The following is a 16,769-nucleotide window of genomic DNA, read 5'->3' on the forward strand; positions in this document are numbered from 1 at the left end:
GCCGAGTACTTCTGCAAACTTATTGTATCACTTTATTTATAAATGCTGTTTACTTGACGAGAAGCTTCCTGAATTATGTTCAGCTGCTCTACCTCAAAGTAATTACACGCAACACCACTGACCCTTCTTCCGAAAATACACTTTTTAGTAGCTTATAACATTGATTTCTATTCCATTAATGTATGGGCCCACAAAGTGGACATGCACTGGAATTGAATGTTCTATTTTATCCCTGCAAAGTCTGCTTTTAAATTGTGTTGTGCAAAAGTTAAATTGCAGGTGATGTTCGCTCTCAGGTTGGAGACATACTAGAAGATTATTCAGCCAGTGAAGATCACATTTTACCATCTTGACAAATGCAGGCCAAATCCTAAATGTTGTCAAATGTTATCGGTAATGCGAGGGATTTGCATGACTAATTTTAACTACTGTGAGACAACCCAGTCTCACGGCATTTCGTGTTATAGTCACAACATTTAATCTATTGATTCGTGTTAGTTTTGAAATCCGAGCGCAATGTGCAAAGTTACTTTTTTGAATATTATTTAATGAATTGTATACTCTATTTTTGTTAAAGTATAATACAATACAGCTGCTTTACACTTGAAGAAGATCAGCATAGATTTACAGTAAGAAAGCCTCCAAAAAGATAGTATGAAGTGTTCAAACTTTTCAAAATCACTGCGGATGTATTCTTGCGGTGTCCGTCTTCTTTACTTTTTCCAAACTTTCTTAAGTGTCTCACATAGTTTGCCTTCTCTCACCCCTCCTGTCTATCTCCCCCTCCCCTCATCTCCTTCTTGTTCCTGCATTGTTAAAAGTCTTTCTCACGCCATTCTAGGTTGTAAGCCACATTTATTATAGGGGACAACGAGGCAGATCGTAAATAAATAAAACAATTTCATGCTTCCTGGTGCACTTCTGAATTGTGAGTGGGAGTAAGACGATTCTCAACTGTCCTTGTTCATCCGACCAAAGCTGGGACGAAATTAGATGAGATTGTGTGTGTGTGTGTGTGTGTGTGTGTGTGTGTGTGTGTGTGTGTGTGTGTGTGTGTGTGTGTGTGTGTGTGTGTGTGTGTGTGTGTGTGTGTGTGTGTGTGTGTGTGTGTGTGTGTGTGTGTGTGTGTGTGTGTGTGTGTGTGTGTGTGTGTGTGTGTGTGTGTGTGTGTGTGTGTGTGTGTGTGTGTGTCCTCACATGTGCATACTGTGGGTAGCTACAAAGAGAACCCTCAAGGAAGCTCCAGACTCATCAAATGATAACTTAAAGCTTTCTTGTGTCAAGATGATCATAGGATAACTGATCTTTAATTGTAAAGGCTTCTACAGTTAAAGCCTTTCTTGTATGGATTTTCTTTCTTTTTTTGGTCAACTCTGACATGAGCCCACCTAAGCATGATTAAGTACTACATTATTCATTCACTGTGAAGAAAATGAATATAGTGTAACCTAATTTCAAAGGGGGAATGTAGCTGCAGTGGCTTTTCAACATCACCATTAAGTCATCTGTCACTTTCATCCTTTGAATTGACTGGATATGAAATGCTCATATTCAGGTTTAATGTGGGGCTTCTCTGTGGAGGTTAAAGGGGAACAAGGTGTTTTAGGATTAGACAGGAAATAGAGACTTCATTCAATAAAAGTGAAGACGTGAATAACAGCTGGTTAAAAATACGTTGTTAATTAATAAATAATAACCTGGTTCTAGTAAAAGTATGTCTCACTTTTATTTATTTATTTATGAGATTACCAAATGATGGTCAGGACTTATATTAGATGTATTGATGATTGGGCTATCTGGGTACAGGCCAAGGGGCCCCAAGATCCAGCCCTGCCCATTATTCACCTTAATAATGTCAGTGAAAGAGACATGTATGAAACAGAAGTCATTCAAAATGACCACAAAGAAACATGAAACAGCTGCAAAGAGACACAACATGCAAATAAAGAAACACGGTAACACTTTATATTAAGGTACACAAATTCACCATCAACTAGTTGTTCATTAACATGCATATTAGCAGTATATTGGCTCTTTATTAGTCATTATAAAACACTTATTAATGCCTTATTCTACTTGACCATATTCTACAAGTAATAAGCCATTAGTTGAGAGTTTTTCCTCAATAACCCTCTAATTAGTGCTTATTTGTTGCAAGTAAGAAAGTTGTTGTACATGAGTTTTGGTCTTAATATGCTCTGCTCAATATGGGTCTAATAGAGCCACAGTGACGCGTCCTAAAACCCGGAAGTAAGCTGCGCATGGGTTCCTTCGACAAAAAAGCAATGCAATTTCTCCATAGGATTTTGGAAAATAGGTATTTCTATCTAAGAATATGTTTCCTATTTTAAAGTGAAGTCTTGTTCATAACCAATAAGCTAGTAGTTTGACTCTAATTAGGTATTTATAATCTAAGAACATGTTCCCTATTTTAAAGTGAAGTCTTGTTCATAACCAATAAGCTAGTAATTTGACTCTAATTAGGTATTTATAATCTAAGAATATGTTTCCTATTTTAAAGTGAAGTCTTGTTCATAACCAATAAACTAGTAATTTGACTCTAATTAGGTATTTATAATCTAAGAATATGTTTCCTATTTTAAAGTGAAGTCTTGTTCATAACCAATAAACTAGTAATTTGACTCTAATTAGGTATTTATAATCTAAGAATATGTTTCCTATTTTAAAGTGAAGTCTTGTTCATAACCAATAAGCTAGTAATTTGACTCTAATTGACCTGAACATGTTCCCTATTCTAAAGTTGCCTCCTCTTCACACTTTGTAAATACATTATAGCACACAACTACTGAAATTAACCTCAACAGCACATGAACAAAGTAGGCACACGTTGAAATATCTGTTTTATTAATGAACCACTAAAGAGAGGTTCAGACACATACCAAAACATGTCAAGTTTTTCCAAGGCTGAGAACACATATACAGCCTGTACTTTTTAATAAAAACAGATTTTTAAGAGATTTTATGTATTTGTGATCATACTGTGTGACCTGCTTGTATGTACTTACACAATAGGTGTACTGTTCTCTCTGTGTGTTGTACTATCTCAGTACATGAACATAGATTAAACAGCCAGCCAAACTCTTTTGAGAGCCAGGGACAACCTGACACAAAATGGCCAAATTTGCATTTAGGATATTCAGCTTCTAGTCATTAAATGATGTGTGTGGGTGATGTTGTGCAATCCTTTTGTTTCGAGATTCAATTAGGAAGCTAATTCAGTCATCAAATGTATGTGCTATACCTCGCCATATGTTCATCAGTAAAAATGCACTTAACGCATCTGTGATTCTCTCTACATCTACAAAATGCTGTACACTTACTTTTTTACACTTTTTTTCTCTTTACACAAAGTGTAGTTGCAGTTAGCACCTACAGGCTGTTATCTGGGATTTGATGTGTCTCTGACCAACACTAACCAGCTGTTACTAAATAACTACAGTTCAATAATTTGAGCCTATGTGTTTTTCCTAACCAGCAGCAATCTTCTAAAAAGAGGAGGCTGTTTTTTTCACCCTTGTGGTTCCTTTTCCCTCCTTTGAACCTATTTTTGTAAGATTTCACTGCAGATAGAAGCACTACTTCTCCCTAATTTCCCATTTGCTGAAGTGCACTGTTAGATGCTGTCATCCAACACCTGTTCTGCCGTGAAACAAATCTTAGATTCCACTTTCTTCTTTTTGTCTTGTTTGTTTTTGAAAAGCCCATTTACATGAAAGGAGATCATGCAGTCACACCTGGATGCATTAAGGGACTAGATGATGCATACTAACGCTTTTAGAGTGGAAACCTCATAATAAGGTTCTCAGAGGATGTACCCAGGCATTCAGCGGAACATCTTTATGCTAAATTGCAGATCTCTTCTGTTTTACTGCTGCACAGTCACAGCCACAAGAACAGCCTTTAAGCAATGCTTCTACTTTTTAGAATAGCCACACCATTGCCAGCTCTCTGGTTCCACTGTCATTGAACAGTGAAGATAATGGTCCTGCGAGTAGCTGTCTAAAAAATGTTGACTTTTATGGTACCCTATGCCTGTTCACTTGCATCACCAGCAAAGAGAATGAATGGGCTGAAGAGACTGTTGGAACCGGAGACTTCAAAGAAGAAAGAGGAACAGTTTTGTAGAGTTAAGGGAGGAAAGATAAGCGTTTTCAGGTCAAGCATGGACAGCCACAACAATGGAAATGATACCCTTATGATCCGACATAATTTCCCCCCTTTTCGTTTCTCTTCCTATTTCTAACCAATCCTATGTGACTACGTGCTTTACCCCGACATTAAGAGTTAGTGTACACTCTGGTGTGGCATTTTGTTTTTATTGTATTAACATCACCTTTATTACACCACCTTATTTTTGGATTCATATTTGTTGTGAGATTGCAGAAGATAGCTTGCTCTATTTAGCTACGACATCTTACATTTAATGGACAGCTCTTTTAATCCCTTACGGGTGCATTCACAACAAATCTGGCATTTGGACATGTTAGTCCTCCAATTCATTTCAATATCAGTAATGTGTTTAGGCTGAGGAAGTGTGTAAGCACCGACCATAAAGTTGAAACAAAATAAACACAACTTGACGTCACGCTGCGGTTCCCAATCAAGTACCTGCTGATCCAGATCTGTACCACCTCACCATGGAAAAGTACAAAGTGGTTTATCGTCGTGTAGTCGCTTGGTGTTAAATTTGCCATTTAAGTGACACTTGCAAACTGTCTCAACGCCTGATTTATTGTGAATGCAGCCTTATTACGTTCCCTTCCAGTTGTGCATGTTGAATATTTATTTGACATTAGTTTGTGAAGTCCAAGACTGGATTTTTAAATCCTTACCTATCCTATTCATCTTCCATTCCAGCTCTAGTATTAACAGTAGTGCTTTGTTAACAGAAGAACAATGTGTATATTTCTCATGCAACACAAAGCTCATACTCTATGGTTTGAGTCATATTAATACTTTAAAAGCCTTCGGGACTCCCCTCCCATACAGATTTCTCTCTGCTTTGTTCCATCCCTGCACATGTTTCCTTTTGCTGTGTACTGTTGGACAAAGCTTATGTGGACAAAGATGTCTCCACTGACTGGTTTCATGTGCTTGTCCTCTCTCGCTTTCTTCCCTTGCCTATTTAATCTTTTTTACACGTTTACTTGAAGAAGGTCACTATGCGATTAACATCTCTTTCTCAAGGGAGAAAGTAGTCTGTCTGCTTTCATCTGTCTCATATCATCCCCATCACTCTTTCATATTTTAATTATTCATTTTCTGAAGGTCATATGAATAGAGATGCCTGTCTGTTTGCTTCTTGCTATGTCTGTTTACCTGCCTCCTTATAAGTTTATATTCTTGTGCTTTTTTAATTTCACCCTCTGGTTTTATATCTGTATGTGTTTTATCGGCCATTCAGTTTGTAACCCCCGCTATCCAGTCCCTATTGAAATGTCATACAGCTGGGAGAAAAGGTCTCGAGAAGCTGAAGTGGCAGGCCACTGTTTTCCCATAGTGAGTAGGATCGAACAAAGACTGGGTCATTCAATATCTTCTCAAAAGCCAAAGTATTGAATTCCTCGATCTCCCTGTCCCCACTCAGTTGACAAGTATTCAGAAACATAACATGTATTCGTGCCTTTTCATCGGGAACTGAAAGGCAGTTACAGTTTCCTTGAACATTCTCAGCTTCAATCTTTGAATTATTTCTTCACTTCGTCCTCATCCTGCTTCTAACAATCTATTTCCCATTAGTGTACAATATGGTGAACTTAAGAAAACACTACAATAATGCTAATTATAGTAATCCTTAGTCATTTTATGAAGGAGACTTCTTGTCAGAGTTGGAAGTAGAGTGAGACCCTCTTATATAGGACCTTTATAACCATTAAGGGTTAGAAAAGAATGGTTATTTAGTGCATTCTTGTACTGCTGAGTGGTCTACATCATGCAACTCAATAGTATCTTTCTTTAGACTTCCCTTCATTTTAGATGTTCCTCATGATTCAAACTCCATGTCCCTGGTTTCTAATGCAGGTTATGTCAAATATTTGAATTCTCAAGCCTAGAGGCGTACTCACATTATGGCAGAGAACTGGGATGTCCGTAGAGCACCGAGTAAAGACAGGGTGCGGAAAACATTCAAATTTCTTTGAACTCTGACCCGAGTTGTCTTGACCTATGCTTGAACTGAAAGATGGACGAAAACATGTGTTTCTGAATTTCCAGAAGTGAACAAATTTTCCTCATATCAAAACCAGACAAATAAGATATTCCAATGGAAAACATCTACTCTGTTTGATACAAATACTGTGTAAGCAGCACAGTATGAAATCCTGGGTGTTTACGCTTGTGCACGAAATGTAGAAGTTTTTATGTGGTAAATTGTTGGGGTTTCCAATGACTAAATGTTCGTATCCAACCCTCAGTTAAACCAGACCCCCCGGAGCGAGTCACGGCGACCCCGATCCGTCACAACGCCCGGAGGCTGGAGGTGTCCTGGCACAGCCCCGCCACCTGGCCTGACATCGACAACTTCCCTCTGAAATACTTCCTTCGATACCGGCCACTCATCCGAGAGCAGTGGCAGCATGTGAGTAGCTCTGTTGTGTGTGTGTGTGTGTGTGTGTGTGTGTGTGTGTGTGTGTGTGTGTGTGTGTGTGTGTGTTAGAAAATGGAGAGTTTACCCAATCTTACGTTTTTCCTTCGAAGTCATGATTCAACACATTGAACTCCGGTGAAAACTGAACACATGGACATTAATCACACTTTATTAAAAGCAAACTCCTCACATATGAGTAGCTTTGCTCTTCCTGAAAAAAAAAGAAATCTGGCTGACACATGTAATGACTGCGCCATGATTCAAAAAAAAAAAAGGTCAAGAGTGTTTATCCAGATACAACTCCATTACGGAAAGCTGTAAGTCAACATTGAAAACCACCTGCTACATTATGATTCATTATTTGGTCATTTGGAAACCTCTGGTGAGCATGTCTTATTTCTTTTCTGGAAGTGGAGCTCTGAAGAAAAAGTCTGGCTATCCTCCACTCCGCAGATTGAGTTTCACCTCATCGCAGAAATATTTCTCAGAGGGAATTGGCACATTTTATTGAAGCAGGATAGATTCTTAGATCTAATTTTCTGTTCAACTATAGAACTATGGGGATTTCTTTTGAGATAAAGACACTCTTTGTCCAGGGAGACGCCTCTGAGGGCAGTTAGAAGTAAAATGGGCCAACCTGTAGCCGTTTGAGTTTGATCCCTAGTCAGACAGACATAATCGCTCAGCTTCTTTGGTATATGTTACTGTATCTGATTCTTTCTTGTGGGTTCAGTTCCCTCAGGGCTTCTTATAGTAAAAGCACATGTGTCCACTATAGGATTCCTGGGATGAAAGCTCCCTCTGCTAACGTCTAACATTGCAAGCGCTATTATCATGCCCGTCAATGGGGCGCAAAGGTGTTGTTCCAAGAACTAGGGTTACATACTCACATTAAAACACACATATGAGTTATAAACCAATACACACTTTCTTTTTAACTCACATTTTCCATTCCTGTATGTATCATTCAACAGTGTCTCTGTCTCTGTCATTAGTACACTATTTTAACGTTCCCACCATTTGTTATATCCCTCCCAACTTTCCTTTCTCTGGATTGCGAGGAAGTTTTAATGCATTTTTTGTATGTAATGTTTGTCGTTTGTTCGTAATTAGTTTATTTGTTCAGACGGACATTAATATTGGGCGCCACTTGGCCTTGTTTTCACCCACTTCAAACAGAGCTGAACTAAAAGATGAGAACGCACCTGAGATGAGAAAACCCTCAAATGATCTTTGCTTTTAATTCTCCCTCTTACTATGATGCTTTCAAACCCTTCACAGTGATGAATAGAATATGAATTACAGCAATTAACATGATTGGTTTAAGTAGTAGTGGAAGTATTTAATACAAATATTTAGCTGGTGGTGCTTCACACATGTGAGGATTTGCCCAGATTTATAGTATCAACCATTAAATTAATTGACAGTTGTTGAGTGTTCACAAGAAATAATGAACCTAAATGTGTTACCTTTATCTCAGAACATGTGACAGACATTTCTTTCTGACATTTTAAAGATCAAATGATACATATTATATCAATGCACAGATATAGTCATACACACATATACTTTTAAAATCTACACACAGGCAGTTGAAATGAAGACATTTATAATGACGTGTCAGGTCTTTGCGGTATAAATTAATGATTAAACGTGACACACACTCCCAGTTCCCCTCCTCGCCCTCACCGCTAATCAATCAGTGTGTGAAGTGGTGCACAACGTTGAAAGGTAGGAAAACCTAAAGTCAATATTTGGATTGGGTAAGAACACATAATTTGGAAATTACATAAATACAGTTGTCGACAGCTGAAAAACCGCAGGGTTTTCGCAGTGTTCTTTGATGAATGCCTCCACAGTCATGGTTGTAATTTCTGTAGCATTGAGTGTGGTTTTCGGAGGGGGGGGGGGGACTCTGAACCAGCTCTGGGTTTGTGAATATTTAAGCTAACATTTCGACTTTCATTAAGTGCTGGTTAACAGTGTTATTTAACATGAACTCAGACTTTCAATGCCAATTTACAGTGATTAACAGATTTATTTTTCTTCTTTCTTGCCTCATCCCCATGGGCTAGACCTAATGCTTAAAAAATATATTTTGCTATAACTTACATGTAAACCAGTCCACCCTCTTAAATACCCAGCATACCACTGCATGTTCAGTTTTAAGTGTATAAGCATAAAATGTATATATGTATCTGGTTATGGCAGCTTTTCACAGGCGTTTTTTCAGATTGCAATTACAAGCAGTTTGGTTAAAAGCTATCATGCGTGGACATAAATCATTAAGTGGAGTTAAATGAGGTTGCCAAAACAAGACACACTGTTTATTGGCCCCTTCTAAACTTCATTAATTATAGCCTCAGAGGTTGAATACTAATTGAAGTGCCTCACTTTGCTCAGAAACATACCTTTTAATGTGGTTAGTAAGTGGAGCTGGGTGAGTGCGCCTCTCACGTGTAACATTTTCAAATGTGTTTTGAGTCAGAAATGAAAGCGGTGGTGTGATCACATTGATCTTCAGAGGAAACTATCCATCCTCTGGAGGAATGAAGGGAAGAAGCACAGGGATACTTAGAGTGACGGAAGGAAGGAAAAGTGTGGAAAAGTTTTGAAGTGGAGATGAATAGAGCACATCAGAGAAGGAGAAAATGGATAGCAGACTGTCATATAGTGAGGAGAGGAAGCAGTATATATTTAAGCAATAGCTCACGACAGGCCGTGGTATATGCTCATTATATCACAGCTAAGGGGCGTGGTTCGGCCCGACGCGAAGCAACTCCTGAGAAGAGGAAACTAAGATATAATGTTGGATTAGGCAAAAAAAGATTGGATGGTTGGGTAAAACAATGATTAAACTATGGAGAGACGTCAGCCTCAAATAAAACGATAAATGGTCGAAAGAATGGGAGACGAGGAGAAAAGGGGCGTGCTAAGGGCTGCTTTGAAAGAGAAGTTTATAAACTATCAGTTTCAAGGTGTTTCAAGTTAAAGGAAGATGGATGAATGGTTTAAGGGGAGAAAAGAGAGGAATAACAAACACTTTTCAAATATGCTATAAAACCAAGAGGGGTAAAAAAGAGGAAAAGAGAGAGGAAGGGACTTCAGCCTTCAGGAGGAGACATTGTGATTCCTCTACCTAATATAGCTTTTACTTCCCACAATTATACCATTAGATACCTGTAACTAACTGGAATAACCTCTATCATTATTTGGTTTCGACATATACAGTAAAGAGCAACACAGGAAGTGTTTGATGCTGGCATCTTGACATTATGATATATATATATATATATCGATATATTGGCCATTGGGCAAAACCCCTGAGGCAAATATTAGATTTGTATGCCGGTCAAATTTACACACGTATCATGTGCCACAGACACACACATATCATTGGTGTAAATCAGGGGTAGCCAACATGGTGCCCGCGGGCACTTAGTCGCCCGCAGGGGCAACGTGAGTCGCCCGCGGGGCATGTTCTGAAAATAGCTCGCCAAGCAAATCCAAAATGTAAAAAATGCACAAAACAAAAAAGGAAATGTAATTAAAAGAATCTACCTTATGCATAAACGAAACCTCAATCATAGCGAACTCTATCTACTTATTACAACTATATATCTATCTAACACCCCTCCTCCCCCCACAATGAATATCGACCAATCACGTTCTTGCTTGATTTGAGGGACCAGCGTTGCAGTCAGGAAGAAAAGCAATGAGTGGAGCGGCACCTCACCATAAGGAGTTTGACCGTGATTTTCCTTCTGGCAGAATCTACACAACACATCAGCCCCATTGAAAACAGCCTATACAGCACATGAGGGGCAGGGTTTTACTGTGTGTGTGTTGCAACTTGCATATTTATTTATTGCACTTGACGCACACATACGAATGGCGTAATTTCCACTGGGGACATGTCCCCCCCACTTTTCAAATATGTTTATTATTATTTTTTAACGCAAGCCGTCATCGCCACGGAGGAGCAAACAGCCTCTGTGAGAGAGAGAGAGAGAGAGAGAGAGAGAGAGAGAGAGAGAGAGAGAGAGAGAGTAGGAGAGCGGAGAGAGAGAGAGAGAGAGAGAGAGAGAGAGGAAGAAGAGTAGAAGAGAGAGACTAGATGAGAGAGAGATAGAGAGAGAGACAGCAGAGAGAAGAGATCTCGCGAGCGAGAGACTCTCTATACGCGTCGTCGATCGACCTCGAGAGTCTCCCGAGAGAGAGCGAGCTACAGAGCACACCTTTATCTATTTAATATAGATAAAGTAAGAAATCATTCCAATGTGTACTATAGGACAGTAAAAAAAAAAAAAAAAAGTTTAAAAGGAGAGTGATTAGTAAAATATGCTTAAATAAAAAGAAAGAATGCTAACTAGGTAACATAAGATAAGAATAATACGTTTAAATGATTTATTATTGGTTGTGATCATATTCTATATATATTAAAATAATTAAATTGCATACATTTTCTTTTAGTAAACACTGAAAACGGGTCCCACAGACTCAAACAGCACACAAAGGTTAAAGGTAAGTATATAATAATGTTAAAATGTGCTGAATATATACACTGCAAAAAAAAGGAGTAAAAGTAGCTCACGACTTGTTTTATTTTTTGAAAGTAGCTCTCGTCCTAAAAAAGGTTGGAGACCCCTGGTGTAAATTATTAAGAAAAACAAGCGAATTTGTGAATCAAATCCAGAATATACCGTGGAGGAACAACCTGAGGAACAATGTACTGACAACATCAAGATGCTTTAACTTGGTGCTATTTTTGAGAATATGTAATAGAAACATGTGTCATTTGATAATCAATGTTTTATTCTGAATATAAAACTGCACTTGAAGTTTCCATTTAGTTCTGTATGCTGTTTATTATACTGTTTTCTTATAAATAAGGAACATTGGAAATGGCCAGGCAGTCGTTTTAAAAACTGCAATTGGCGAAGACATTTCCAATCGTTGCATCTTTCCTTAACTTATATCTTTGCTCGATAGCATACTCATTATGATACTGCTATATTTCCAAATGCATGCAAATATCCAGAATAATTACCAATCCAATTGTGCTACAGGCTCCAATTGAAGAAAAGCAAATGATGCAACACTTCTTGCTAGCACGTCTCTTTTGCATTTAAGTGCAAAAAAAGGCTACTTTGATCCTTGGAATACCTTGATCATCAGCTCTATTCAGCCGCTGATTTCTTTCCTTTAGGCTGCGGCTTCAAAGACTCTTAAACATAACATGGAAGACCCTGGCTCCTGAAAAAAAAACGTCACACTATGTCAGTGTCATAATCTGTAATTGAGACACAAAGAATCCCCACATGAAATCTGTGCGCTTGTTCAGTGAATTGTTCCGTTTTCCCATGGCCTCGTGCTGTTTTCCCTCCCAGCCTCGCGCCCCCTTCACTGATCTCAACTCTCGCTGCAATTAAAGCAATGGTCCAGTAGCTTTGATAAGAACAGTTTCAGATTGCTCAATATTCTCCCCGTGGTAAGAAAACTGCATCTGCTGTGCTGTAATTGCCCTTCGGGGGGGACGCTGAACTCCACTGAAACTCAGACGTTTCCGTGCATGAGACTCTCTGCATGGAACACTACAATGCAGACAGAAATGCATACACGTTGCATATACACTCCTAAAGGCTGGTACGCTTATATGAATTAAGTACACATATGCAAACAAACAAGCTCACGTACACACTATTGTGCCTCTAATTACAAAGATTAATATGCATGCAAATGCTATCCAAGCGAGCTGACACGCGTATGCATGAGGAAGCAAAGAACACACACAGTCCAAGATTAGCCATATAATGCTAACAGACATTCAACACAGGCACAAACAGCACACTGCAAAACAAAAACCTCATGAAGTAATTACTGAGTCCAAGAAGTCTGCCAAAAAGTAAAACTCTGCAGGAAGATCATTTCAATATTTCCCGATGATCTCATTTCAAGAGTTTTGTACAATCATTTTCATTGTTTTGTAAATTACAATGCACCAATCACTAATCCTTAGAAAAAGCTCTTTCACATTGGAAATATACCGAAATAAAACTGCTACGCCTCAAGATTTCCCAGCACTGTAAGTCTGCAGAGCAAGCTCACGGGCTGGAAGAGAGCGACACAATAATTGAAGAAGATGGAATATTCCTTTAATCTGTGTCCGCTTGGTCAACACAGCTTAGCCTTTCATTTGTTTATTCATCACACATTTCTTCTCCTTTTGTCCTCCTGCCATGCTGCATTGCCCCTTTCCCCTTCCTCCCTCACCTCACTGTCTGATGCTTTTTCCCCCCTCTATTATTTTCCTTCTCTCTTCTTTCCTTCCCTCTCGTCTCTCCCCGTGCCTTTGTGACAATATTGCTTTGCTTCCCTATTTACTCTTCTCCTCACTTTCTTTCTCATCCATGTAATAATGGTCTGTGTATGTTTGCCAAAAGTCACTCTCATCCTGCCAGCACTTAGATGAATCAATAGTGAGCCAGGGGCTGTGTGTGTGTGTGTTTGGTTGTGTGTTTTTGGTTGAGTGTGTGTGTGTGTGTGCTTGTAAATAGATCCACATAAATATGCTGTATATGATTGTGAGTGTTTGTCATGTATGTGCGTGCTCCCCTTTTTTTGTGCATTTGTCATGGTTGTGTGTGTGTGTGTTGGATAGCATATGGGACTGTGTGTTTTTGTGTGTAATATTATTATCATGGCAAAGGAAAAGCAGAGATTGACAATGAATAACTTGACATTGAACGTCTGGAAAGCAGAACAGGTTCCTGGTTCCTTCCTGTTCGCTGTTTTTTTCTCTCACCTTTTCACCTCCCCATCCTTTACGCTTTTCCCTCTCTCAGCAGTCCACGGTTTCACCATCAGCCACCCACCCACTCATTCATCCATCCACCCACCCTTCCTCCCATGCATTAGGCAAGCTATCTAGCCATACATCCTTCAAGCCATCCATTGGTATATATGAGTGCACATGATAAATGTTTAGACCTTGTTTGGGGAAAAACATCCTTTCTAAAGGACACTGCCATGGACAGATCATTTATCAAATCTGTCTAACACACACACACACACACACACACACACACACACACACACACACACACACACACACACACACACTCAGGACAGTTTCAGTCCTGCCAAATGTGAAAGTTATCATCATTTGGCTCTGCTGTCAAAATACATTCAATTTGTGTTCCTTACATTACATACACACAGAAACATTCTGTAGATCTGTGATGCGCTATCGAGTCTGTTGCCTTTACAGAATCTAATAAAAAATATACTGTATATCCATTTATACAAATTAGATTGTTGTTCTCATTGTATTAGCCCCCTACTCATATTATAGGGTTTGTTTTGTTTTGACTTCCCTTTTGGCTAAGGCAGTAGAAGAACATGAATAAAAGGAAGCAGACACAGACAGAGTTTTTTATAAAAAGACACATCATCCATGTCACTGATCAAAGAAAGAGTTCTCTGATCCAGTGTGTTTCCCAGATTGCAGTTGGGATATCTCAGTGTTATCTGTGTGCTTTGTAAGGGTGGATGAAGATGAATGGGGCCAGGGCCCTCTCCACTGCCTCTATTGATTTCTGTATGTCAATCCTCAGGCCGTCATATACACACACTTGAGCTGCAAGACACACACACTGCAGGACACACACACTGCAGGGGATTGTGCCTCATGGTCAATAAAGTTTGGATTAAATGAACTCTGCAGTCAGCAAATGAGACATGAAGGTCACCAAAGCTTGTTAAGATCTGACCGTTTTATTTTCCAAGAGACACATGGCATTCAATGTTATTGTAATGGCGGATTCTTTCATTCAAAGAGACTTACATACACTTCAATACCGTAGTCATGCCTACTGAAGCAATTTGGGCTTAAGTAGCTCTGCGAAGGACACTTCAACATGTTGACTATATGGGCTGGGAATAGAAAAACTGACCTCAGGGCACCCACAATTTTTTTTTAAAGATTCTAAAACTCTTCCTCAAAGCTTAACCTTGTGGTATGTTTTCAATTTAGCAAGTTTCAATCATATCCAAGTTATTTTTGCACTTAAAAAAGAAACCAGTAGCTGCATGTATCAGAAAAATACATTTGCTCATTCTAAAGAATTGTCTGCCAAGGAAAAACTGTCATTATTGGTTGTCTTTAACATAGTAAAAGATTAAAATGTTCCAGTTTCTGAGGCATTCTTTACAAATTTGAAACTTTTTCTTTGCCCGAAGGCTAGAACTTGTGTTGAGCGTTGGCAGCTGCCACTATGGCCAACAGCAGTCTCACCACTCATCATGTTCTGTCAGCTTCTGCTTTTGTCATGCATCGTTCTGTGGGCGGTAACACTGGGGTCCATCTGGTGATTGGAGTAAAAGACTGATGATTCAATTTGAGGCTTTCTGACAAGAGATTCAAATAGGGAGGCCGCCCTAGAGAGTGTTGAGCAGAGGCAATCACTGAGAGCTTGCTCAGCAGCATATTATGCAATGCTGTGCTGTAACTGCTTCCATTGGATTCCATTTTATTTAATTTATTATTCTTTTTGTCAGGGTTGACAGCCTTTTACGATGCATCATGTCTAACAATTAATGCTACTTGTCGTTTGTCTTATGGGTTTGATTTTCTGACAACAAAGCCTTTGATTTAACAGCCAATTAAAAGTTGCGTATGATAGATTTTCTGCCCAGCACTTAAATTAAACACAGCTTAATAATAAGAGCCTGCTAAAAACACAGATATAAGCAACTTTAATCAATTGATCCAAAGACAATCTGTCCATCAAAATACCCAAAAATGATTTATAACATACATTTAGATTACTGCCGGCCAAGTAAAAATACTACTAAGTAAAACTTCCAGAGCTTAATTATCATAAAATGCATGTTGAGGTGCAACTAAAGTCTGCTGTCCGTTTACAAAGCCATTCTTTGGAAATAGCTGATAAAGGAACACAAATTCATCCTTCTACACATTCATTGTCTATACCGAGGCACTGCTACTGCATTAACTCCAACTCTTATCAATTGTTAGTTAGGTAACATTGACTTGGTCCTAGTCATGGTTGTTCACATGTGAGCAAATTCTGATCAATTAATGACAGCAAACACTTATCTTAACAGACTTGTTTTTTTCTCCCAACGTTCACGGCTATAGACTGCAGGCACAGATCATCTAATTAATACGGCAATAGCTTCACTCAATTGAGCTAATCAAATGTTCACAGTGCGTACAGTTCACTGAGAGAAAAGCGTAGGAGAGAAAATGACACCATGAAAAACAACTGACCTTTCTACTGAGACTTCATAGACTAACCAAAGAGGCAATATACACATTGACCATGTTTGGTGGGCTGTGGGTCAGCTTTCTCTAGTTTGAACATAATTAAAACCAAGTGAGTTCCAAGCAAAGAAGCATTTTCCTTCATCATCATTCTGAATATCATTTTTTCTTTGACTTAAGTTCAATGTGCTGGGTTTGATTTCTGGTTAAAAAATAGCTATTTGTCTCCCGTAAGTGCCATACACTTACTGCATTTTAAAAGTAATCTACTTTGAAACTGTACAATAAATATTGTTGAAATCCTATGATAATTCTATTAAATAACTATTAGATGCCATTTACCCATTAGGATGTTTGGACCTTTGCTAAGAGGATATTTTAAGTAAATGGTACTCTTGGCATTTTAATTGAGCGAGAAGCAAAGCAAGTCTGGGAATGTTGCCAGGAAGATTTGCATACTCTTTTGGTCTTCTCTCAGATTTGTATTGTATTTACTTAACCGGCTCTGTTTGTTTATACATCCATCTCCTGAAAATACCTCTGAAATAACTTTAAGGAAAGAAAAACCTGTTGTTTTGAGTTGTTACAGACGGAAAAAGGGGATCAATTCTGATTCAAATTCTGCTTTCATGTCTTGTTCCTGTTTGACATGCCGCTATGACAGCATAAACTAGAGTTAATGTTGAGGCACCTCCATAGCCGTGTTGTTGCAACTGCCACACGCTTTAAAAGGGCACAGGGTCTAGTTGGGGATTTTCGATTGGCTCGAGGGGGGGTTAGCTTCCTTTTACAGTAATTGCTGCTATTGCAATTGGGGCTTCAAAGAGAGAAATACCGTCTAAAAAAAATTACCCCTCGACCTGGCGTTTTGTG

At 38.8% G+C, this 16,769-nt stretch overlaps 1 protein-coding gene across 4 annotated transcripts in view; it reads left to right on the forward strand.

Annotated features, from left to right (window-relative positions):
• Nucleotides 1–16,769, forward strand: part of cntfr (ciliary neurotrophic factor receptor) — a 219,461-nt gene that overhangs the window by 189,474 nt on the left and 13,218 nt on the right. For all 4 annotated transcript variants that reach the window (XM_034125970.1, XM_034125971.1, XM_034125969.1 and 1 more), the window contains one exon: nucleotides 6,435–6,598. In XM_034125970.1, coding sequence (XP_033981861.1) covers nucleotides 6,435–6,598 — 164 coding nt within the window. The remainder of the gene's footprint in view (nucleotides 1–6,434; nucleotides 6,599–16,769) is intronic.

This window comes from Trematomus bernacchii, unplaced genomic scaffold (assembly GCF_902827165.1).
Source record: "Trematomus bernacchii unplaced genomic scaffold, fTreBer1.1, whole genome shotgun sequence".
NCBI classification, from domain to species: Eukaryota; Metazoa; Chordata; class Actinopteri; order Perciformes; family Nototheniidae; genus Trematomus; species Trematomus bernacchii.